The sequence below is a fragment of the Chlorocebus sabaeus genome, chromosome 6 (assembly GCF_047675955.1).
Source record: "Chlorocebus sabaeus isolate Y175 chromosome 6, mChlSab1.0.hap1, whole genome shotgun sequence".
NCBI lineage: Eukaryota > Metazoa > Chordata > Mammalia > Primates > Cercopithecidae > Chlorocebus > Chlorocebus sabaeus.
Genome location: NC_132909.1, coordinates 22,460,827 through 22,486,394, shown reverse-complemented (window position 1 = coordinate 22,486,394; position 25,568 = coordinate 22,460,827). Strand labels below are relative to the sequence as shown.

At 41.4% G+C, this 25,568-nt stretch overlaps 1 protein-coding gene across 7 annotated transcripts in view; it reads right to left on the bottom strand.

Moving 5' to 3' along the window:
* ZNF566 (zinc finger protein 566) overlaps positions 1–25,568 on the bottom strand; it is a 52,786-nt gene that overhangs the window by 5,053 nt on the left and 22,165 nt on the right. For 4 of the 7 annotated variants that reach the window (XM_007996504.3, XM_037991601.2, XM_007996505.3 and 1 more), the window contains exons 3-4: positions 23,551–23,677; positions 23,129–23,227 (exon numbers count right to left, since the gene is read on the bottom strand). In XM_007996504.3, the coding sequence (XP_007994695.1) occupies positions 23,129–23,227; positions 23,551–23,677 (226 nt within the window). Of the gene's footprint in view, positions 1–170; positions 758–868; positions 914–23,128; positions 23,228–23,550; positions 23,678–25,568 lie in introns of those variants that run through there. The other 3 variants (XM_007996508.3, XM_073016601.1, XM_073016600.1) reach the window with 3 other exon arrangements.

The window sequence follows — 25,568 nt, the reverse complement described above, 5'->3', positions numbered from 1 at the left end:
GGAAGCTTGCTAAATACACACATGCCTTAGTCCTGTCTCCCTTGTTAAAGGATGACTCTAATCATACACACACAAAATGTCTCATTGCATATACACACACAGGACATATAATAGCATCCCACAGTATTAATTGTAAAATAAGGGAAATGGCCAGGCATGGTGGCTCATACCTGTAATCCCAGCACCTTGGGTGGGTGAGGCAGGCAGAACACTTGAAGTCAGGAGTTTGAGATCAGCCTGGCCAACATGGTGAAACCTGTCTCTACTAAAAATATAAAAATGGGCTGGGCATGGTGGCATGCGCCTGTAATCCCAGCTACTGGGGAGGCTAAGGCATGAGAATTGCTTGAACCCTGGAGGCAGAGGTTGCAGTGAGCCAATACTGCGCCACTGCACTCCAGCCTGGGCGACAGAGTGAGTCTCTGTCTCAATAAATAAATAAATAATCAATCACACTGTTAACAGGCTATTGTTAGGATGAAATGAATACGCCTAATGGAAAATTCCCAGGGATCAGTAAACTATGGCCTATGGCCCCGCACCGATTTTTATAAATGAAGTTTTATTAGCCATACTTGTTACGTATTGTCTATGGATGCTTTTGCGCTAAAAGGGCAGAAGTGAGTAGTTATGACACAGAATGTGTGAACTGCAAACCTAAAATACTTACTACTTGCCTTTCAAGAAAAAGTTTGCCAGCCCCTGGTTAGATACACATTATCTAACATGGTAGCCACTAGCTACATGTCGTTTTTAAAATTTCAAATAATTAACAATGAGATCACTTGGACTTGGGAAGCAGAACATCACACACCGGGGCCTATTATGGGGAGGGGGAAGGGAGGAGGGATTGCATTGGGAGTTATACCTGATGTAAATGACGAGTTGATGGGTGTTGACGAGTCGATGGGTGCAGCCTACCAACATATCACAAGTATACATATGTAACAAACCTGCACATTGTGCACATATACCCTAGAACTTAAAGTATAATAATAATAATAATAAATTTCAAATAATTTAAGTGAAGTGTGCATTGTATTTTGAAATAAACAGCCGAATTTGAAAATTCAGTTTCTCAGTCACACTATTCACATTTCCAATGTTCAGCTGCCAAACTTGGCTGGTAGCTTTTGTACTGGAAGTCTGTACTAAACATCACAAATATAAAACATTTCCAACACCACTGAATGTTCTCTTGGATAGCCCTGGTCTGGATTCTGTAACTGGAGGTCCAGAGCTCTTTAAAAAATGATAAGGAACTAGAGGGTAGCCATCCAGAAAAAAGCCTAGCTTAAGAAAAGTCAAGTGTGGAATGAACATAGTATACGTGGTAGGTAGGACTCATTTGTGCACAGATATGATATATGTTTGGGGTTTGATGAAAATAGTGTTTGTCTTGTAATTCTGAGATGCTGGCCTTTGTTAAAGAGAAGAGGGGACTTAACAAGTACACGAGCACTATAGTAGTGATGACTGACGGGCAGAAAAGACACTTGTAGGTTCAAGAAAAGGAGAGAGAGTAAAATGGAAGGCATCGTGTGGTACTGACAGATCAGAGATACTAGATTCAGTTACATGCGTTTCATACTCAAACTTGAATAATTATAAGCTTTGTTTTCTTGGGCAAATTAGTTCAACTTTCCAAACCTGAGTTCTCTGTCTAATACAATAGGAATGATAGCCCTTACAGCTGTTGTGAGGATTGGGATTAATGTTTGTAAATACCACGGAAGAATTTCTGCCAGGCACGGTGGATTATGCCTGTAATCCCAGCACTTTGGGAGGCCGAGGCAGGTGGATCACGAGATCAGGAGTTTGAGACCAGCCTGACCAAAATGGTGAAATCCCATCTCTACTAAAAATACAAAAATTAGCCGGGTGTGGTAGCGCATGCCTGTAATCCCAGCTACTCAGGAGGCTGAGGCAGGAGAATTGCTTGAACCCAGGAGGTGGAGGTTGCAGTGAGCCAAGATCACGCCACTGCACTCCAGCCTAGGGAACAGAGCGAGACTCCAGCTCAAACAAACAAACAGACAACACACAAAAAAAGAATTTCCATACAAAAGTGGGGAATGGGCCCGACCCCTTGACTCCTAAAAAAAAATAAAGTCAGGGAGAATAGCTAGAAGACTTGAAAGTCACTGACTCTTAGACAAGGAAATGGAGGGGTAAGGAAGGTACAGCTTTGTAAACTATTATAATATACATGTAATACAAATACATTTTTAAAAGAAATAGCTTGGTCTCGTTACAGAGGGACAGGATCTCAGCTAGTATTCTTATCACTTACCCATAGAGAAAGAAATGACTACGAAATGAGATATGATGAAAAGAAAAAATGAGTATAGCAAGGTGGTTGAGAAAACTGAAGACTTTAGGGTTGTAAAAGAGGTCTGAATTCTGGACTTTTTAACTAGCTGAGAGGCCACAGACAAATTATGAAACCTCAATGAACACTGTTTTTATCATCTGTAAAACTATCAAGTGTATGACACTAATAGGTACTCAATAGTTTTGTGGAATAATGTTCTGAATTATGTAAGGAAGATAGTTTGAAATCATACTAGATGATATGGTAAAAACGTACATCATGCCGGGCGCGGTGGCTCACGCCTGTAATCCCAGCACTTTGGGAGGCTGAGGCAGGTGGATCACGAGGTCAGGAGATCGAGACCATCTTGGCCAACACGGTGAAACCCCGTCTCTACTAAAAATACAAAAAATTAGCCGGGCAAGGTGGTGGGCACCTGTAGTCCCAGCTACTCTGGAGGCTGAGGCAGGAGAATGGCGTGAACCCGGGAGGTGAAGCTTGCAGTGAGCCAAGATCACGCCACTGCACTCCAGCCTGGGCGACAGAGTGAGACTCTGCCTCAAAAACAACAACAACAACAACAAAAAACATACATCATACAATCTTTCTCTGATAGCTATACGGCATTTAATCTGATCACTGAATCCCAAACAAAAGATGTGAGAGGAAATCAACACTAGATTTAACTTATAAGAAACACCAAAAAGAGTTCTTCAAGTAGAAAGAAAAGGACACTAACAATATAAAAATATAAAACTCATTGTAAAGGTGTGAATATAGTTATATTCAGAATACTCTGATAATGTAATAATAGTGCATAAATCACTTTTAACTCTAGTATAAAAGTTAATAGATAAGGTTGGGCACAGTGGCTCACACCTGTAATCCTAGCACTTTGGGAGGCTGGGGCGGGCAGATCATGAGGTCACGAGTTCGAGACCAGCCTGACCAATATGGTGAAATCCCGTCTCTACTAAAAATATAAAAATTAGCTGGGTAGGTAGCATGTGCCTGTAATCCCAGTTACTCAAGAGGCTGAGGCGAGAGAACTGCTTGAACCCGGGAGGTTGAGTTGCAGCGAGCTGAAATCATGCCACTGCACTCCAGCCTGGGTGACAGAGAAAGACTCTGTCTCAAAAAAAAAAAAAAAAAAGTTAAAAAGACAAAAGTATTAAAAATAAACCTACAATCATTTGCTAATAGATGCACAATATATAAAAGATGTACATTGTAACATCAATAATGTAATGTGGGTGGAAAAGTGCAGACTTTTTGTATGTGGTCAAAGTTAAGCTATTATTATTATTATTACTGTTATTATTATTATTGAGAAACAGGGTCTTGCTCTGTAGCCCAGGCCAGAGTCCTCACTGTAGCCTCAACCTCCTGGGCTCAAGGGATCCTCCTACCTCAACCTCCTGAGTAGCTGGAACTAGATGTGTACCACCACACCTGTTTAACTTTTTTTTGAGACAGAGTCTTGCTCTGTCTCCCAGGCTGGAGTACAGTGGCGTAATCTCTGTTTGCTGTAACCTCCGCCTCCCAGGTTCAAGCAATTCTCCTGCCTCAGCCTCCCAAGTAGCTGGGATTACAGGCATCTGCCACCACATCTGGCTAATTTTTTGTATTTTTAGTAGAGACAAAGTTTCATCATGGTGGCCAGACTGGTTTCAAACTCCTGACCTCAAGTGATCCTTAAACGTTTTGGTGGAGACAGGGTCTCACTATGTTGCCCAGGTTGGTCTCAAATTTCTGGGCTCAAGCGATCCTTCCACCTCAGCCTCCCAAAGTGCTGGGAATACAGGTGTGAGCCACCACACCCAGCCTAAAGTTAAGTTATTATTAACTTACAACAGACTGTTATAACTATGAGATGTTTCATGTAAGCCTTATGGTAACCACAAAGAAAAACTCTCTAGTAGATACACTGAAGACAAAGAGACATCAAATCACACCACCATAAAAAAATCAAACCAGAAAGAAAGAGTGAGCTAGGAACAAAGACACCATAAAACAGTCAGAATTAGCTCGGCAGAGTGGTGCACGACTATAGCCCCAGTTACTGGAGAGGCTGAGGCAGGAAGATTGCCTGAGCCCAGGAGTTCAAAACTGGAGTGAGTTATGATCATGCCACTATACTCTAGCCTGGGCAATAGAGGGAGACCTCATCTCTAAAACAACAACAACACAAACAAAGAATCATAAGCGACTACTATGAATAATTATATGCCAACAAATTGGATAAACTAGGAAAAAATGGATAAATTCCTAGAAACATACACTACCAAGCCTGAATCATGAAGAAAGAGAAAATCTGAACAGACCAATTATGAGTAGGATAGTTCAATCAGTAATCCAAAACCTCCTAATAAAGAAGAGACAAAGACTTGATGGCTTCACAAGTAAATTCTATTGAACACTTAAAGAAGAATTAACTCGGCCGGGCGCGGTGGCTCAAGCCTGTAATCCCAGCACTTTGGGAGGCCGAGACGGGCGGATCACGAGGTCAGGAGATCAAGACCATCCTGGCTAACCCGGTGAAACCCCGTCTCTACTAAAAAATACAAAAATCTAGCCGGGCGAGGTGGCGGGCGCCTGTAGTCCCAGCTACTCGGGAGGCTGAGGCAGGAGAATGGTGTGAACCCGGGAGGCGGAGCTTGCAGTGAGCTGAGATCCGGCCACTGCACTCCAGCCTGGGCGACAGAGCGAAACTCCGCCTCAAAAAAAAAAAAAGAAGAATTAACTCCAATTCTTCTCAAACTCTTCCAAAATGTTGAAGATGGAACACTTCCAAACTCATTTTATGAGGATAGTATTACCCTGATACCAAAGCCAGGCAAAAAAATCTACAAGAAAATAATAGGCCAATATCCCTGATGAACATAGATACAGAAATCCTCAACAAAATACTAGCAAATGGAATTCAACAGCACATTAAAAGGATCATACACCATGATCAAGTGAGATTTATTCCTAGGTTACAGGGACGTTTCAACATAAGTAAATCAATCAATGTGATACATCACATTAACAGAGTGAAGGACAAAAATCATATGATCATTTCAGGAGGCACAGAAAAATCATCTTACAAAATTGAATATTACTTTCATAATCAATACTCTCTCAACAAATTAGGTGTACAAGGAATCTACCTCAACATAATAAAGGCCATATATGACAAACCTACAGCTAACATTATCCTCAACATTGGAAAGATAAAGGTTTTTCCCCTAAGATCAGAAACAAGACAAGGGTGTCCGCTCTTGACACTCTGCTCAACATAGTACCAAAAGTCCTTTTTATTCATTTAGGCAATAAAAAGGAATAAAAGTCATCCAAATTCAAAAAAACCTTAGAGGATCTACCATAAAACTGTTAGAAGTAATAAATGTTATTTATTTACAGCTCAGTGTGCTCAGACCAGTAATCCCAGCACTTTGGGAGGCCAAGGCGGGCAGATCATTTGAGGTCAGGAGTTTGAGACCAGCCTGGTCAACATGGCAACACCCCGTCTCTACTAAAAATACAAAAATTAGCCAGGTGTGGTGGTGGGCACCTGTAATCCCAGCTCCTCAGGAGGCTGAGGCATGAGAATTGCTTGAACCCAGGAGACGGAGGTTGCAGTGAGATAAGATCATGCCACTGCACTCCAGCCTGGGTGACAGAGCATGATTCTGTCTCAAAAACAAAATATGTAATAAGGCTTGGCACGGTGGCTCATGCCTGTAATCCCAGCACTTTGGGAGGCCAAGGCGGGTGGATCTTGAGGTCAGGAGATTGAGACCATCCTGGCTAACATGGTGAAACCCCTATTAAAAATATAAAAAATTAGCCGGGCATGGTGGCAGGCGCCTGTAGTCCCAGCTAATAGAGAGGCTGAGGCAGGAGAATGGCATGAACCCGGGAGGCGGAGCTTGCCGTGAGCCCAGATTGTACCACTGCACTGCAGCCTGGGTGACAGAGCGAGACTCCGCCCCCCCCCCCAAAAAAAAAGTTATAAATGTATGTGTATTCCGTAAGATACAAAAATCAGTTGTTTCTATACACTAGCAACAAATTATCAGAAAAAGAAACCAAGAAAACAATCCCATGTATAATAACATCAAAAAGAATAAAATACTTGGGAAAAAATTTAACAAAGGAAATCTGTATACGTAAAACTATAAAACACTGATGAAAAAAAATGAAGACATGCCAGGCGTGGTGGATAACGCCTGTAATCATAGCACTTTGGAAGGCCAAGGCGGGTGGATTGGCTGAGCTCAGGAGTTCAAGACCAGCCTGGGCAACACAGTGAAGCCCCATCTCTACTAAAATTCAACAAATAAATAAATAAATAAAAGAAAAAAAAAATTAGCTGCGCGTGGCAGCATGTGCCTGTAGTCCCAGCTACTCGGGAGGCTGAGGCAGAAGAATTGCTTGAATCCGGGAGGCATAGATTGTAGTCAGCTGAGATCATACCACTGCACTCCAGCTTGAGCAACACAGTGAGACTCTTGTCTAAAAAAAATTGCATTAAATAAAAAAAGGGGGGGTGGGGAGCTAGGAGAGGGATAGGATTAGAAGAAATACCTAATGTAGATGACGGGTTGATGGGTGCAGCACACCACCATGGCATGTGTATACCTACGTAACAAACCTGCACATTCTGCACATGTATCCCAGAACTTAAAACATATTAAAAAAAAAAAAAAAATGAGGCCGGGCGCGGTGGCAGGCCGGGCGCGGTGGCTCAAGCCTGTAATCCCAGCACTTTGGGAGGCCGAGACGGGCAGATCACGAGGTCAAGAGATCGAGACCATCCTGGCTAACACGGTGAAACCTCGTCTCTACTAAAAAATCCAAAATTAAAAAAAGTAGCTGGGCGAGGTGGCGGGCGCCTGCATTCCCAGCTACTCAGGAGGCTGAGGCAGGAGAATGGCGTAAACCCGGGAGGCGGAGCTTGCAGTGAGTTGAGATCCGGCCACTGCACTCCAGCCTGGGCAACAGAGCGAGACTCCGTCTCAAAAAAAAAGAAAAAAAAAAAAAAGAAGACACAAATAAATGAAAATATATTCTGTATTCATAAATGGGAAGAATTAATATTGTTAAAATGTCCATACAGGCCAAAGCAATGTACAGATTCAGTGGAATTCCTAACAAAATTCCAAAGGTACTTTTCACAGAAACAGCAAAAACAATCCTAAAATTCATATGGAACCATAAAAGACCCTGAATAGTCAAGGTAATCTTGAACAAGAAGAACAAAGCTGTAGGCATCACTACATCAGATAGATTTCAAAATAGATGACAAAGCTGCAGTAATCAAAACAGCATGGCACTGGCATAAAAATAGACACATCAACCAATGGAACAGAATACAGAACCAAGAATCCATACAGGACCCTTGCATTTATGGTCATTGGATTTTCAATAAAAATGCCAAGAACACACAATGGAGAAAAGACAGTTCAATAAATGGTGATGAGAAACTGGATGTCCACATGCAAAAGAATAAAATTGAATTCCTATCACATACATACACAAAAGTGAACTCAAAATGGATTAAAGACTTAAACATAAGACACAAAACTATAAAACTACTAGAAGAAAACAGAGGAGGGAAAGTTCCATGACATCAGTCTAGGCAATGATTTTTTTTGCATATGACCCCAAAACACAGAAAAGAAAAGCAAAAAATAGAAAAATGTGATTACATCAAACCCAAAAAGCTTCTGCACAGCAAAGGAAACAACAGAGTAAAGAGACTATCCACAGAGTGGGATAAAATATTTTCAAGTCTTGTATCTGGTAAGATGCTAATATCCAAAGTATATAAGGAACTCAACTCAGTAACAAGAAAACAACCCAATTTAAAAAGTGGGCATTTCTCAAAAGAAGACATAGAAACAGCCAATAGGTATATGAAAAAACACTCAACATTACTAATCATCAGGAAAATGGAAATTTAAATCACAATGAAATACCACCTCATTGCCAGGCACCATGGCTGAGGTCTATAATCCCAGCACTTTGGGAGGCCAAGGCAGGTGGATCACTTGAGGTCAGGAGCTCGACACCAGCCTGACCAACATGATGAAACTCCATCTCTACTGAAATACAAAAAGTATCCAGGCATAGTGGCGGGCACCTGTAATCTCAGCTACTTGGGAGGCTGAGGCGGGAGAATCACTTGAACTCCAGAGGCAGAGGTTGCAGTGAGCCGAGACTGCACCACTACACTCCAGCCTGGGCAACAAGAGTGAGACTCCGTTTCAAACAAGCAAATAAACGAACAAAATCCTCTCACACCTGTCAGAACTGCTATAATCAAAAAGACAAAAAATAACAAGTGTTGGAAAGGATGTGGCAAAAAGGGAATCCTTGTACACTGTTAGTAGCATAAATTGAAACAGCCATTATGGAAAACAGCATGGAGGTTTCTCAAAACTACCCTATAAGCCAGCAAACTCACTTCTGGGTATATATCCAAATGAAATCAAATCAGTATGGGGAAAAAATATCTGCATTCTTATGTTCATTGCAGCATCATTCATGATAGCCAAGATATGGAATCAATGGATAAATTGATAAAGAAAATGTGATGTGTGGGTGTATGTATGTATACACACACACATACACATACATACACACACAATGGAATGTGTGTGTATATATACAAATACACAAACACTGGAATATTATTAAACTTTAAAAATGAAGAAAATCCTGTTACTTTCAACAACATAGATAAAGCTGGAGGGCATATGTGAAATAAGCCAGGCACAGAAAGACAGATAATGCAGTGATCTCACTTATATAGGAAGTCTAAAACGTTGAACTCATAGAAGAAGAACGTAGAATGGAGGTTCCCAGGGGTTGGGGGATGGAGGAAAGAATATATTGGTCAAACGGTACAAAGTTCCAGTTACTCAGAATAAAAAATTTCTGGAGATCTAACATACAGCATTATATATTAATAGTACGTACTGCCATGTAAGTATATACCATTAATAGTAATACCAGTACAGAATGTATACCATGGTAACTATAGTTTATAATACTGTATTATATACTTGGAATTTATTATGGGAGTAGATCTTAATGTTCTTACCATATACACACATACACAAATTGGTAACTATGTGATGTGATAGATACATTAATTGGCTTGATTATGGTAATCATTTCACAATGCATACACATATATCAAAACACCTAATTGTATACTATAAATATATATAAATTTTTTTTTTTTGAGACAAAGTTTTCGCTCTTGTTGCCCAGGCTGGACTGCAATGGCATGATCTTGGCTCACTGCAACCTCTGCCTCCTGGGTTCAAGCAATTCTCCTGCCTCAGTCTCCCAAGTAGCTGGGACTACAGGCATGTGCCACCACACCAGGCTAATTTTTGTATTTTTAGTAGAGATGGGTTTCGCCATATTGGTCAGGCTGGTCACATAATCCTGACCTCTGGTGATCCACCTGCCTCGGCCTCCCAAAAGTGCTGGGATTACAGGCTTGAGCCACCACACCCAGTCAATATATATAATTTTTATTTGCCAAATATGCCTCAATAAAGGTAGGGAAAAAGCTGGAATGAATTGTTTAAAAAACTTTCAGAGAAGGACGAAAATGATAACCGAAAACAGTAAGTCACAGGGAAGAAAAATTGATGTAAGAAATAAAATGAATGTAAAATATGAATTCTGGAAGGAAAATATGGCAATGATATAGAATCCTAATAAAACAAATTTCCAGGGTTGATGAAAACTCTTAGTATTCAGATGGTTCCCTTTTTACTGAGCAATATATATGAGGAAAGTGGTTTTTGTTTCATTTTGTTTTTGCCTCAGCCTCCCAAGTAGCTGGGATTACAGGCATGCGCCACCACGCCTGGCTAACTTTTGTATTTTTAGTAGAGATGGGGTTTCACCATCTTGGCCAGGCTGGTCTTGAACTCCTGACCTTGTGATCCACCCACCTTGGCCTCCCAAACTGCTGGGATTACAGGCGTGAGCCACCGCACCCAGCCTATTAATTTTTTTTTTTTTAGATGGAATCTTGCTCTGTTGCCCAGGCGAGAGTACAGGGGCGTGATCTCAGCTCACTGCAACCTCCGCCTCCTGGGTTCAAAAGATCCTCCTGCCTCAGCCTCTCGAGTAGCTGAGATCACACCCAGTTAATTTTTTTGAATTTTTAGTAAAGGCAGGTTTCAACATGTTGGCCAGGCTGGTCTCGAACTCTTGACCTCAAGTGATCTGCCCACCTCAACCTCCCAAAGTGCTGGGATTACAGGCATAAGCCACTGTGCCTGGCTTCCATAGGATTTAAAGAAGATCTAGGGTCTTACAGAATAATATTCAGAATGCCTTAGGATACCATCCAAAATCACTCAACATATGAAGAATGAAGAAAATTTTAACTCACATGGCAAAAGACAACAGACACCAAAATAAAGGTGATTCATGTTGGAATTATCAGATAATGACTTTAAAGCAGATATTTTAAAAATGCTTGAACAAGGAACCATGCACACTCTGCAGACCAATATAAAAATAGAAAGTTTCAGCAAAAGAGTAGAAGATATAAAGAAGAATAAACAAATTTTAGAATTGAAAAGTGCAATAGCCGAAATAAAAACTACTGGCTAGTCTCAAAAGCAGAATGGAGGTAATAAAGTCAATAAACTTGAAGACAGTTCAAAAGAAATTAGCTAATATGAATAACAGTAAAAATAAGATGGAAAATGTAAAAAGAACACAGCCTCTGGGAATGTAGAACAAGAAAAGATTTAACATTTGTGTCATCAGGGTTTCAGAAGAGAAAGTATAGGACTCAAAAAAGATTTGAAGAAATAATAGCTGAAAACTTACCAATTTTGGTGAAAGATAAAACAAACAAAGCCATTTTGAGAAGCTCAGCCACCCCAAATAGGATAAACCCAAAGAAATCCATACTCAGACATATCATAATCAAACTGCTGAAAATGAAAGACAAAATAAATAGTGAAAGAACTGTAAAAAAATAATGTATTACTTATGGGTGAAACAATGATTTGAATGACTGGATTACTCTTCATAAACTCTGCAGGCCAGAAAAAAGTGGAACAATAATTTATTGTGCTGAAAAAAAGAGCTGTCAATCCAGAATTTTATATCTAGCAAAAATATCCTTCAGTAATGAAGGTGAGATTAAGGAAAGTAATATTGCAAATGTACGTTGCCGCTCAGGCTGTGCCCTCAGGGTCTGTGTGGGAGTAGGCAATAGTGGGGACAGTGGTTAGTGAAAGAGCTTGTACTCCTTCTCAAAGGGGTTAAGTGCTTGTTAAATCCAGGAGACAGCTGTCATGTAAGAATGAAGGTCCAGTGCTGCTTTCCAGCTCTCCAAAGAAAACCAGAAATCCAGATTTCTATATTAAATCCCCTGATAGCTTGAGTCTGGTAACTAATTCAGAACTTTAGAGAACTGCAGGGGCAGCACCAAACACAAACATGTATAGGATACACCCTGAGTCACTAGGTTGTTACTTCAGTGGAGTTTTCTCTGTTTCTCTGAACTTCAGAAATTATACCAAGATACATCTAATTAAAATTCTTGGCCAGGCGCAGTGGCTCACGTCTGTGATCCCAGCTCTCTGGGAGGCTGACGCGGGCGGATCACCTGAGGTCAAGAGTTCGAGACCAGCCCGGTCAACATGGTAAAACCTCGTCTCTACTAAAAATACCAAAAAAAAAAAAAAAAAAAAAAAGCTAGGCTTAGTGATTATTTTGACTTGTTTATTGCATAGGATAGAGATAATTCCAGCTGGAGTGTAGTGGTGAACCCACAGCTCACTGTAGTCTGGACCTCCTGGGCTCAAGCGATCCTCCTACCTCAGCCCACGAGTAGCTGAAACCGTAGACGTGTGCCACTATGTCTGTAGTCCCAGCTACTCAGGGAGGCTGAGGCAGGAGAATCCCTTGAACCCAGGAGGCAGAGGTTGCAGTGGGCCAAGATCGCGCCACTGCACTCCAGCCTGGGCGACAGAGCAAGACTCTGTCTCAGAAAAAAAAATAAAATAAAAAATAATAAAACATAAAATAAATCCTATGGAGATGGTTGATACTTTTGTTTTAACAGGTATTGACCGTGTTGGGTTCAGGCTGCAAGTTCCAATAAGCCTTGTGTGGACTGTGACTCCAGTGTTAGTTTTCAAGGCCTTTGCAGTGTTATTTGGATTTGTCCACTGTGTGCACCATCCAATCCAACCTGAAACTTACACTTTAGTTCTTAAAGTCTTTGATATGTTATTTAGGGACAGATCCACATATATTCAGGCAAAAATGAGCCAAAGAGTTCCTAAAAACTGAGTTTTTTTGAACTTTGGGGTTTTTTTTTGTTTTTTTTGTTTTTTAGACAGAGTTTCGCTCTTGTTGCCCAGGCTGGAGTGCAATGGCACGATCTCGGCTCACCCCAACCTCCGCCTCCCGGGTTCAAGCAATTCTCCTGCCTCAGCCTCCCGAGTAGCTGGGATTACAGGCGTGTGTCACCACGCCCAGCTAATTTTGTATTTTAAGTAGAGACGGGGTTTCTCCATGTTGGTCAGGCTGGTCTCAAACTCCCAACCTCAGGTGATCCACTCACCTCAGTCTCCAAAAGTGCTGCAATTACAGGTGTGAGCCACCATGCCGGGGCCAACTTTGGGTTTTTTGAACTTGAACATGGGTTGCTTTTTCGAACTTGTTCCTTTCTGGGATCTTCTTGATACTTTCTAGTTCCCTGGAGCTCCCCTATTCAGTTCTTCAGTCATAATGCTGGGGTTTTAGTTACCTCCCTCTGCTATGTACTTTCTACAACTATGCCTGGGTATGGCAGGAGGAAACAGAGAAAAAAAGTGATGGGGGTTCACTCCACAGCAACTCTAATAGGAAAAGAAGGTTCCTACCCCTTGTAGTTTTAGATACCTGCAGGCCCCCACTGCTTCCACTGTTGCTGCTGCTGCTGTGAGATTGTCTGGAGGCTGGGATGTGCAAAAACGGGGGGGAAAATATAGACACATATTTGTGTATATATACATATATGTATGTACATATGTATGTAAATACACACACAAGCAAGAGATTGCTCCAATCTCTCATGGTGTTAAGAATCCCATTTCCTCCCATCCTGGCTAATGTGGTGAAACCCCATCTCTACTAAAAATACAAAAAATTAGCTGGGTGTGGTGGCACGTGCCTGTAATCCAAGCTACTTGGGAGGCTGAGGCAGGAGCATCGCTTGAACCCAGGAGATGGAGGTTGCAGTGAGCCGAGATTGCACCACTGCACTCCAACCTGAGTGGCAGAGCGAGACTCTGTCTCAAAAAACAAAAAAAAGAATCCCATTTCCTGTGCCTTCTGCCAAAACTAGAAGGCTTGTCTTGGGCCAGGTGCAGTAATCCCAGCACTTTGGGAGGCCAAGATGGGAGGACTACTTGAGCCCAGGAGTTCAAAATCAGCCTAGACAACACAAGGAGACCTGGTTCCTACCAAAATTTTAGAAATTAGTTGGGCCTGGTGGCACACATCTGCAGTTTCAGCTACTCGGGGGCTGAAGTAGGAAGATCGCTTGAGCCCAGGAGGTCCAGACAGCAGTGAGCTATGGGTTCACCACTACACTCCAGCTGGAATTATCTCTGTCTACACCCTATGCAATAAACGAGTCAACTGCATTTGTAGACCCCCCAAAACATACAGAAAATACCTAGAAATAAAATACCAAATGAGCTATAAGCCCTTTTTTGGGATAAGTTTATAAAAATACACTGAAATACCATCAAGAAGGCCTAAATAAATGGAGAAAAGTACTGTGATAATGGCAAATATGATTTAATATAATAAAGATATCAGTTACTACTAAAGTGATATAAAAATTCAATGTAATTTTTTTTTTTTTTTTTTTGAGACAGAGTCTCGCTCTGTTGCCCAGGCTACAGTACAGTAGTACCATCTTGGCTCACTGTAATCTCTGCCTCCTGGGTTCAAGTGATTCTCATGCCTCAGACTCCCGAGTAGCTGGGACAACAGGTGTACGCCACCACACCTGGCTAATTTTTGAGTTTGCTTTTGTTGGTTTTTTTTTTTTTTGAGACAGAGTCTCACTCTATCACCCAGACTGGAGTGCAGTGGCACGATCTCGGTTCACTGCAACCTCCACCACCCAGGTTCAAGCAATTCTTGTGCCTCCGCCTCCCGAGTAGCTGGGATTACAGTTGTGCGCTACCACACCTGGCTAATTTTTGTATTTTTAGTAGAGCCAGGGTTTCACCACGTTGGCCAGGCTGGTCTTGAACTCCTGGCCTCAACCGATCTGCCCACCTCGGCCTCCCAAAGTGCTGGGATTACAGGCGCAAGCCACTACACCCCGCCAAATTCAACTCAACATTTTAAATAAAATATAAAGTAATTTTTAGTACTATATGAAAGATCACAGAGATAAGTATAACCAAAACACGCCTAAAGAAAAGGTGGAGGGATATGTCCTACCAGAAATCAAGACTTGTTATATAAACATGAGTAAATTAGGCAGGGATAACAAGGCTCAATGTAACAAGAAATACCCGTGCATATAAATCTGAATATATGACAGAGGAGCATTGTTGATCAGTGAAGAATAGATGGAGTTTTCATTTGAGAGGGAAACATAATTTTTTTTTTTTTAGGAGACGGTGTTTCCCTCTGTTACCCAGACTGGTTTTGAACTTCTGGGCTCAAGCAACCCTCCTGCCTTAACCTCCCCAAGTGCTGGGATTATAGGCATGAGCTACCACACCCAGCCAATTCATTTTCTATACAGGAAAAATAACTGATCTCCATCTCATACTATTCATAAAAATCAATTAAAGTTGCATTAATAGGGCTTTAATAAGAAAGCGAAAACATAAAAATTCTTGGGAGTTTGAGATCAGCATGGGCAACATGGCAAAACCCTATCTCTACAAAAAATATAAAAAGTTAGCCAGGAGTGACAGCACGTGCCTGCAGTCTCAGGAGGCTGAGGTGGGAGGATCACCTGAGCCTAGGAGGTAGAAGCTGCAGTGAGCTGTGATTGTTCCACTGCACTCTAGCCTGTCTGACTTTTTCTGTCTAAAAAAAAAAAAAAGAAAAATCTTGGAATTAAAATAGAAAATTGGGCTAGGAAAGGTTTCTGAGGATCCAAAAAGTATAAAGCATACAGGAAAAAGATAAAAATGTTTATAAGCAACATATAATTTAACCATTAAACATACAATTTGGCAATATTAACACAAATAATTACTGTTCATCAAAAGATACCATAACAAAAGTGAATAAAAAAGATGTAAACTGGAAAACATATCTACAAAACATGTCATTGACCAAAAATGAGTATCTAGAATTTATACAAGGAATTCCTACAAATCTTAGGAAAAAGACAAATTAGCCTATTACAAAAGGATCAAAATGACATTACACAGAAGAGACACTAATGACCAATAAACGTATGGAAAGGTAACCATCTTCAATAACGACCAGGGAAATTTAATTTAAAACGATAAAATAAGATTTCATACTCATGAATCAGATTAAAAAATGAAAAAATCTTATAATATCATAAGGAGAGATGGTGGAACAAAAGTACTTCCCACATAAACTAATACATCACTTGGAAAACAGTTTGGCATCACCTTGCAAAGCTGAGTAAGCATGTACACCAAGATCCCGCAATGGTATTCCTAAGTGTATTTCCTAACAAATCTCTTGCACATGTAAGTCTGCAGATGTAAATATTATTGTCATAATTATATGTTTATGTATATACATGCTATATATTCTACTATGTTTATAAATACCATTTTAAGGGAAAATTTTAATGGACGGGTTGAAAAGTGTAAAGGTCATTGTTACAGAATATATTAGTAAATCAATACAAATGAGGGCCAAAGAAATATATACAAAGGCAGTATAAATGGAAAAACAGATGAAGAGTAAGAGACACAGGAGATAATACAGACGTTTTATGTCAGTCTAACAGAAGGAAAAAAGGAAATGGTAACAAGGCAATATTTGAAGAGATGACTACTAAGAATTTCCTATCACACACACAAAAGAAGATGTAAGTCCTCAGATTGAAAAATGCTACCAGAGGCAAAGCATAAGGGGAATAAAGCTAACCATATCTGAATTTATCACAGTAAAAATTTAGCCTATTAGAGGAAAACATTTTTCTCTAATGGAAAGGAACAAGAATCGTCTATCAAAAAGAAAACAGTGGAGAATATCTTCATGGCCTTGTGGCAGGCAAAGATATATTTAAAAAGACAACAATGTACAGCTGGCCCTCTGTACCGGGTGGGAGGGGTGAGGAGGGTTGAGGTTTGGTTCCAGGATCATGGCAGACACCAAATTCTGCAGATGCTCAAGTCCCTTATACAAAATGGCACAGTAAGTTGGTTTCAACCAAGTATGGCTCTCAACCTATTAATACAGAGGGCCAACTATATGTATTTTACATCCATGATTGGTTGAGTCTGTGGATGCAGAATCCACGAATAGGAAGGACTGACTATACATATGTGGTGATTCCATTTATGTAAGATTCAAATATAGGCTAAGGAAGAATTTCTTAAGTGCCTAGAAGTGTGAAGCATAAAAGAAAAGATGGATACATTTGACTACAGTAATCATTAAAAACTTTTGCTCAGAGAAAAGAAAACCATAAAGAGAGCTAAATTCAATTCAGAGTAGAAAAAGATACTTGTAGTTTGTACAACATGCAAGGTCCCATAAGCAGAATATATAAAGAACCCTTACACATTATTAAGAAAAATACAGGCCGGGCATGGTGGCTCACGCCTGTAATCCCAGCACTTTGGGAGGCCAAGGCAGGCGGATCACAAGGTCAGGAGATCGAGACCACGGTGAAACCCCGTCTCTACTGAAAATACAAAAAACTAGCTGGGTGTGGTGGCGGGTGCCTGTAGACCCAGCTACTCAGGAGGCTGAGGCAGGAGAATGGCGTGAACTCGGGAGGTGGAGCTTGCAGTGAGCTGAGATCGCGCCACTGCACTCCAGCTTGGGCGACAGTGCGAGACTCCGTCTCAAAAAAAAAAAAAAAAAAAAAAAGAAAAATAAATACAGACGGCCAGGCACGGTGGCTCAAGCCTGTAATCCCAGCACTTTGGGAGGCTGAGGCGGGGCGGATCACGAGGTCAGGAGATCGAGACCATCCTGGCTAACACAGTGAAACCCTGTCTCTACTAAAAATACAAAAAATTAGCTGGGCATGGTGGTGGGCACCTGTAATCCCAGCTGCTCCGGAGGCTGAGGCAGGAGAATCGCTTGAACCTGAGAGGCGGAGTTTGCAGTGAGCCAAGATCTCACCACTGCACTCTAGCCTGGGCAACAATGTGAGCCTCTGTTTCAAAAAAAAAAAAAAAAGATTTCCAAAAACTAAAAATGACATGAAAATGTGTGCTAAAACTCATCAGTAAAGAAAGAAACGTGGCCGGGTGCGGTGGCTCAAGACTGTAATCCCAGTACTTTGGGAGGCTGACACAGGTGGATCACTTGAGGTCAGGAGTTCAAGATCAGCCTGGCCAACATGGTGAAACCATATCTCTACTAAAAATATAAAAATTAGCCGGGCATGGTGGCATGTGCTTGTAATTCCAGCTACTTGGGAGGCTGAGGTGAGAGAATTGCTTGAACCTGGGAGGCGGAGGTTGCAGTGAGCCAAGATCGTGTCACTGTACTCCAGCCTGAGTGACAGAGCGAGACTCCGTCTCAAATAAATAAATAAAAAAAAAAAGGAAATGTAAATTGAAACCATACCGACTTATTATTATTATACACTCACTAACTGATAAAAATCAAAGTTTGGGCTGGGTGTGGTAGCTCATGCCTATAATCCCAGCACTTTGGGAGGCCGAGGCAGGCAGATCACCTGAGGTCAGGAGTTCGAGAGCAGCCCGACCAATAGGGAGAAACCCCATCTCTACTAAAAATACAAAATTAGCCAGGCGTGGTGGCGCATGCCTGTAGTCCCAGCTACTTCGGAGGCTGAGGCAGAAGAATCACTTGAACCTGGGAGGCAGAGGTTGTGGTGAGCCAAGATCGTGTCATTGCACTCCAGCCTGGGCAACAAGAGCGAAACTCCATCTCAAAAAAAAAAAAAAAAAAATCAAAGTTTGATAATACCGTATATTAGGAAGCATGTGCAACAATGGGAATGTTCATATACTGCTGGTGAAATTGTAAACAAATACAAGTGTTGAAGAAAAGTTAAAATTAGGCAGCTCAGCTGAGTGAGGTGGCTCCCTCCTATAATCCTAACACTTTGGGAGGTTCAGGTGGGAGGATCACTTGAGGCCAGGAGTTAGAGACCAGCCTGGCCAACACGGCAAAACCCTGTCTCTACTAAAAATACAAAAATTAGCTGGGTATGGTGGTGCATGCCTGTAATCCTTGCAATTCGGGAGGCTAAGGCATGAGAATTGCTTCAATCTTGGAGGCAGAAGTTGCAGTGAACCCAGATCACGCCATTACACTCCAGCCTGGATCACAGAGCTAGACTCTGTCTCAAAAAAACTAAAAAATTAGGCAGCTAGGTTGGGAGCAGTGGCTCATGCCTGTAATCCCAGCACTTTTGGAGCCTGAGGCAGTGGGATCACTTGAACCCAGGAGTTCCAGACCAGCCTGGGCAACATGGCAAAACCCCATCTCTACAAAAAATACAAAAAATTAACCAGGTGTGGTGGCATGCACCTGTAGTCCCATCTACCCAGGAGGCTGAGGTGGGGGGATCACGTGAGCCTAAGAGGTGGTCAAGACTGCAGTGAGCCATGATAGTGCCACTGCCCTCCAGCCTGGGCAAGATTGAGACTCTGTTTCAAAAAAAAAGTAAAAGCACCCTCCGGAAACCAGTAGGTAAATGTTATTATTTTGCAAAGTCCATAAAAACTGAAAGAATAAACTCAGTAACAGATTAAAAGTATGAAATATAGAAATGAACAAGTTAATTATGCTATGGTGAAAACGTCCACTCTCACAAGTACTCAATATAATGACAATAAAGCAGTCCAGTATATGAAGAAATCACTGTAAAATTTATATAACTTTGCATTAAAGTTATATAAGGGAGCAAATATTTTTTAGAATTACATAATGAGATCATGCAAGGGTGAAATGACATGAGGTTCTGGATTTACTTGAAATTATCTGCGGTGGGGCACGGTGGCTTACATCTGCAATCCCAGAATCCGGGAGGGCAAGGCAAGTGGATCACTTGAGGTCAGGAGTTCGAGACCAGCTTGGTCAAGCTGGTGAAACCCCATCTCTATGAAAAATACAATAAAATTTGCCAGGCATGGTGGCGGGTGCCTGTAATCCCCACTACTCGGGAGGCTGAGGCAGGAGAATCGCTTGAACCCGGGAGGCGGAGGTTGCAGCGAGCTGAGATCACACCATTACACTCCAGCCTGGGTAACAAGAGCAAAACTCCATCTTGAAAACAAAGAAAAAAAAAGAAAATATTTGTGCAACAATAGGGGTAGATGAGTGGCATGTAGTTTTGAAAATTTTCACAATGAAAAACAACATTCTATGACTTGTAAAATAAATGAGCGAAAACATTTATTTCAAATAAAAACTAACCATTCTTAAAGAGTACAATGAAATGAATACTACCAAACATTGTGAGTGTCTGAAAGTTTCAGAAATATCTTGTCTCTGAGAATCTATCCTAAGCAAATACAGAAAAATCTATATGCATAAAGTTGTGCTTTTACATAAAGAATGGACATATGCATAAAGAATGGTGCTTTTACAAACAAGCATTGATTAGAAAGCAGCCTAACTATGTAAGTATAAGTACTTGAACTGTACCAAAAGAAAAAAACAGAATTATATGAGAAAATGCATGTAGAAACTATTACATACCTATCTAATCTTCATGGCCAGATCTTTCTGGTACTTTTCTTTCTGAGTTCCTGAGTTCACCTTCCATCCTGCTGTCTTCTCAACCTACATTTCCTTGCCATATCTTCTCCTGCTGTAAACCTCTAGGTATTAGGGTGCTTCAGGTTTCTGTCCTTGCTATATTTATTCCCTAGGAGATTTCATCCAGTCACAAGACTCTATATCTCTATATTGAAGGCTCTCCAAATTTTCCTCCAACGCTGATCTGACCTCCCAGTTCCAGACTTCTATACTGAACTGCCTGCGTGGCATCTATGCTGCGTCCAATAAGCAACTGAAGCTTAACATAAGTGAACCCACCCTTGATTTTGCAACCCCCAAATCTACTCTTTCACCATTTCAGTAATTACAAAGCCCATTCTTCCATAGGCTCTCCCTAAAAAGCATGAATCCTTTTCCTCTTATACTCCAAGACTGAATCCTGCTAACTCTTCCTTGAAAAGATTTCAAACCCACCGCTTCCTTCCACTGCCACTGATAACATTTCAATGGTCTCTGAGCCATCACTGTATTCCAACCAGACTACTATAAAAATCTGCTAAACAGCCACTCTGCTTCCAACCTTGTCTCCTACAAAGCAGTTAGAGAAATCCTTTTAAAACACATGTTGCATCAAGTCCAGGTGCAGTGGCTCACACCTGTAATCCCAGTACGTTGGGAGGCTGAGGTGGGAGGATTACTTGAGGTCAGGATTTCGAGACCAGCCTGGCCAACATGGTGAAACACTATCTCTACTAAAATACAAAAATTAGCTGGGCGTGGTGGCGGGCGCCTGTAATCCCAGCTACTCCGGAGGATGAGGCACGAGAATCGCTTGAGCCCAGGAGGTGGAGGTTGCAGTGAGCCAAGATCATGCCACTGCACTCCAGTCTGGGCGACAGAGCAAGACTCCATCTCAAACAAAATACAGGCGCGGTGGCTCATGCCTGTAATCCCAGTGCTTTGGGAGGCTGAGGTGGGCAGATCACAAGGTCAGGAGATCGAGATCATCCTGGCTAACATGGTGAAACCCCATCTCTACTAAAAAAATACAAAAAAAATTAGCCGGGTGTGGTGGCATGTGCCTGTAATCCCAGCTACTCGGGAGGCTAAGGCAGGAGAATCGCTTAAACCTGGGAAGTGGAGGTTGCAGTGAGCTGAGATCATGCCACTGCACTCCAGCCTGGGCAACAGAGCAAGACTCTGTCTCAAAAAAAAACCCAAACAAACAAAAAAATAAGTTGCATCAAGCCATTTCTAGGTGCACAGCCTTCTGATGACTTCTTGTCTTAGAATGAAAAGATTTCCCATGGCCTGTATGGCAGACTGTACATAAACTGACCCACTCTTTCCCACTCCTGTCTCTTTGATCTCATCTCCCACCCACGTACCCCTCTGCTACCAGTCACTGGCCTCTGAGGCTGCTCCTCAAACACAGCCAATGCACAGTTGCCTCAGGCCTTTGAAGGTCTGCGTTCCTCCATCCGGAGCAGTCTTCTGCCTCGTACCCATATACAATGACTTACCGTGGTACTTCTTTGGGTCTCTGCCCAAATGTTACCATATCATTTGGTAAGATATAGTAAATTTCGCTTGCTTCTTCACACAAAATATCATCCTTTATCCCCTTCCTCTACTTCTTATTTCTTTCTAGTATTTACTATTACCTGGTATGTTATATATTCATCTATTTTCATATCTCTCCCTACACTGCGGGGTAGGCTCTGGGAACAGAGATAACACGTTCTTTTTTTTCTTTTTTCCAGGCTGGAGTAAAGTGGCATGATATTGGCTCACTGCAACCTCCACCTCCCGGGTTCAAGTGATTCTCCTGCCTCAACCTCCTGAGTAGCTGGGATTATAGGCGCCTGCCACCACACCCGGCTGATTTTTGTATTTTTTAGTAGAGATGGGGTTTCATCATGTTGGCCAGGCTGGTCTTGAACTCCTGACCTCAGGCAATTCTCCTGCCTCAGCCTCCCAAAGGGCTGGGATTACAGGCGTGAGTCACTGCACCCAATCACGCATGTTCTATTCATTAATGTAACCTCAGTGTTGAGAATAGTGCTGGGCATACCATAGGCACTCCAGAAACATAAACTAAATGAATGAATGTGCCGTCCTCCTCCTTCATACCAAATCTCTCTTTGCCAGCTCTTACCTTCTCCATGGAGACATAGGCCCTTTATTTCCAACCCTCTATATAAAGTCAATGACGCTCACACCAAAATCTCCCCCTATGACTTCTATGTGGATCAACCCCTCTTCTACATCGTTAGCCCTCGCTTTCTGTTAAGCTCCCTATTTTAACTTCACTTATGGTGGTTCTACTTTGTAGAAGTTATTTGTAGACATGTTCTAGTACTTCTACTAGGCAGTAAGTTCTGAAATTGCTTATTCCTTTTTTAAACTCTGCAGCACCTAGCCGAGTGCCTTATACATGTTAGAAAATCAGTAGATGTTGGTAAAAAATATTAATGAATCAACGAGGGCATAAACCCCATCCCAAAAAAAACTTAGTAAAAGAAAATAAGTCTCCAGCAGTGCAGGAAAAAATCTATTTCTGGAGACAGTGATGCTTTTATTAGACTAAATACAAAGGGGGATGAAAAGCTAAGAAGGAAATGGGCCCAAAATATGGATAGAAAGGAATATCACTCGAAAGGGTGAAGGAGGGCACCAGCTGGTTAGAACTGAGAGAGAAGAATAAGAGAAGAAAAGCAGGCAAAGTGTGTTAGGTAAGGGGGAAAGGTAGGATCATTTTGAAAGCTCATGTAGAAAAGGTCTTACATTTGCACAACAGGCCAAAAACCTTTGAGGAGAGTTTCCCAGATAGCATCTAAAAGATGCAGTCTCTCTACTGGCCAAATCACACATTACCTGCTGTGCCTCACTTACCTGGCCACTGGCCTCTTGTTAGCTCTCTGTCAACCAACCAGGGCTCCTTCCCTTGCTCCAAGTAGGAGATCACATTTGGTTTAGAAATAGAATGCCCTGCTTACAAAAGAAGTAACAAAACAAATTTATCATGAGAATATCCTAGAATTCAAATCCAGTCCCTTCATTATAAAGAAAGACATGGCACTGCGAGAAGAGTCAAAGAGAGGTACAACGGACTTGTGAAACATAATGGAAGATGTAAAACATCCCCCAAAACTCAATGCAGCTTCCTTTTTCTAACTCTATCATATTCAGAACATTCCTGTGAGAACAGGATGTCAAAATTCGACTGGTTTTTGAAAGCCAGGTGAGCATTTCACATTGGAGGAAGTAGGCCTTCCAAGGGCAGAATCTAAATTACTATGGACAGATGTCCTTACCCATTGAAACCAGGTTGCTGTAATTCTCCAACATCACATCTCTGTATAAATCTCTCTGATCATCATTCAGGCACTCCCACTCCTCCTGAGAGAAGTCTATGGACACATCACTGAACATCACTGACTCCTGGAACAATAACCACGTATATGACTTGATTAATTAAAAAAAAAAAAAAGCATTTTTGTGAAGGAAAGACAGAAGAAAAAGATTAAGGTAGAGGAAGTAAAACATAGCATATGAATGCCTGGGATGCAGTGGAGGACTGTAATCAAATAAGCACAACTGAATCACTGGGTTTCCATGTCATTCTTTTTCCTCCAAATGAAACTGCCTGAGGACGGGAGGATACCTCCATTATCCAAACAAGGTTGGGAAGGTATAAAAATTCAGCTAAGAGGGCTTTCCCAATTAAATGAAATTGTATATGCAATGCCTCGCACTATACCTGTCATATAATAAATCAACAATACATTTGATCTGTCTCCCTCTCTTTTCCCAAATAGCTGAAAGTCAAATTTCAGAATAAGGGACAAAGACAAGACATTAAAAGCCTCCAGAGTGAAGAGCAGGTCATATAAAAGGCATTGAAAATTAGAGGGGCAATGGAATTCTCAAGAACACCTCTAACAGCGAGAAACAATAAGAACAATTCTTCAATATTCAATATGGAGAAAATAAACTGTGACCTAGACTTTCATAAACAAACTATCATTCTGTTTTGAGTGTTGAGAAAAGACATTTGTAGACATCCAAGGACTCAAGAAGAGTTTCTTCGGAAACTTCTAGAGGATATGCTCCACAAAAACGAGGGAGTAAATAAAAAAAGAAGACAACATAGGATTCAGGAAATAGGTAAAGTCTCAGGAAAACTGTGACTGAGAGAGTAAACCAGACCAGATGGGAACAAGGACACAGGAAATGGGGAAGCAAGTCTCTACATCAAAAGGAACTGATGTGTCTGACCAGAGGGAAAACGTATTGACTGGCCTGTGGCAGTGATGCTGGAGATTCTGGATGTAAACACACAAATGACTAAGCAAATGGGGGGAAAGCAATTAACCCCAGGAAAATGAAGGTTTGTGTGGAACAAAACTATGAGCTCACTTGGCAGAGAATAATATTTGCAGCCATAACAAGGTGTATACTGTTGATTTAACCAAAAGCAGTGATATGGTAACAGTCAGGAAAAATGAAAGTGCAGTATGGGAATATGATGTTCCCTTTAACTTTGCAATCAATCAAGAGATAATAACTAAAGTGGGTTTATCAAAAAATGGTAGTAAACCAATTTTCAAGAGTTGCTTGGAGTGGGACTGGTAATGGGACAAAACCAGAAATGAACTACTTCCCTTGTAGACATGTGTAAAATTACTTGTAAAAAATTTGTATCTTAGAAAATAAAATTAGCATATAATTTAAGACTCTGATCCATTCCTATGCCAGACTATTATACAATAATAAATGTTCCTTGTTAAAACAAATACTATTCAAATTTGTTGTAACATAATTTGAATAATATTTATTATAAGCCTATAAATGGTATCTGTTCTTTTGCCTTTAGAAATTCAGGCTGCAGGTGATCTTTAAAGACCTCTCCAACACCGGCCCAATCTTATTTATAACCACCTACTGCCCAGCTGTAAATTCCCCTTATAACTAAGCTACAGAAAATTGGTGAAGGATGATCCAGTTTCACCGTTGGTATTAGTGACATCATTGTTTTTGTTTTTCAAACAGGGTCTTCCTCTGTCACCCAGGCTGAAGTGCAGTGGCATGATCACATCTCACTGTAGCCATGACTTCCTGGGCTCATGTGATCCTCCCACCTCCGCCTCCCGAGTAGCTGGGACTACAGGCGTGCACCAACAGGCCTGGCTAAGTTTTGTATTTTTTGTAGAGACGGGGTCTGCCATGTTGCCCAGGCTAGTCACCTGGGTTCAAGCAAACCACCAGCCTCAACCCCCCAAAGTGCTGGAATTACAGGTGTGAGTCACCACATTTGGCCACTGATGTCAAT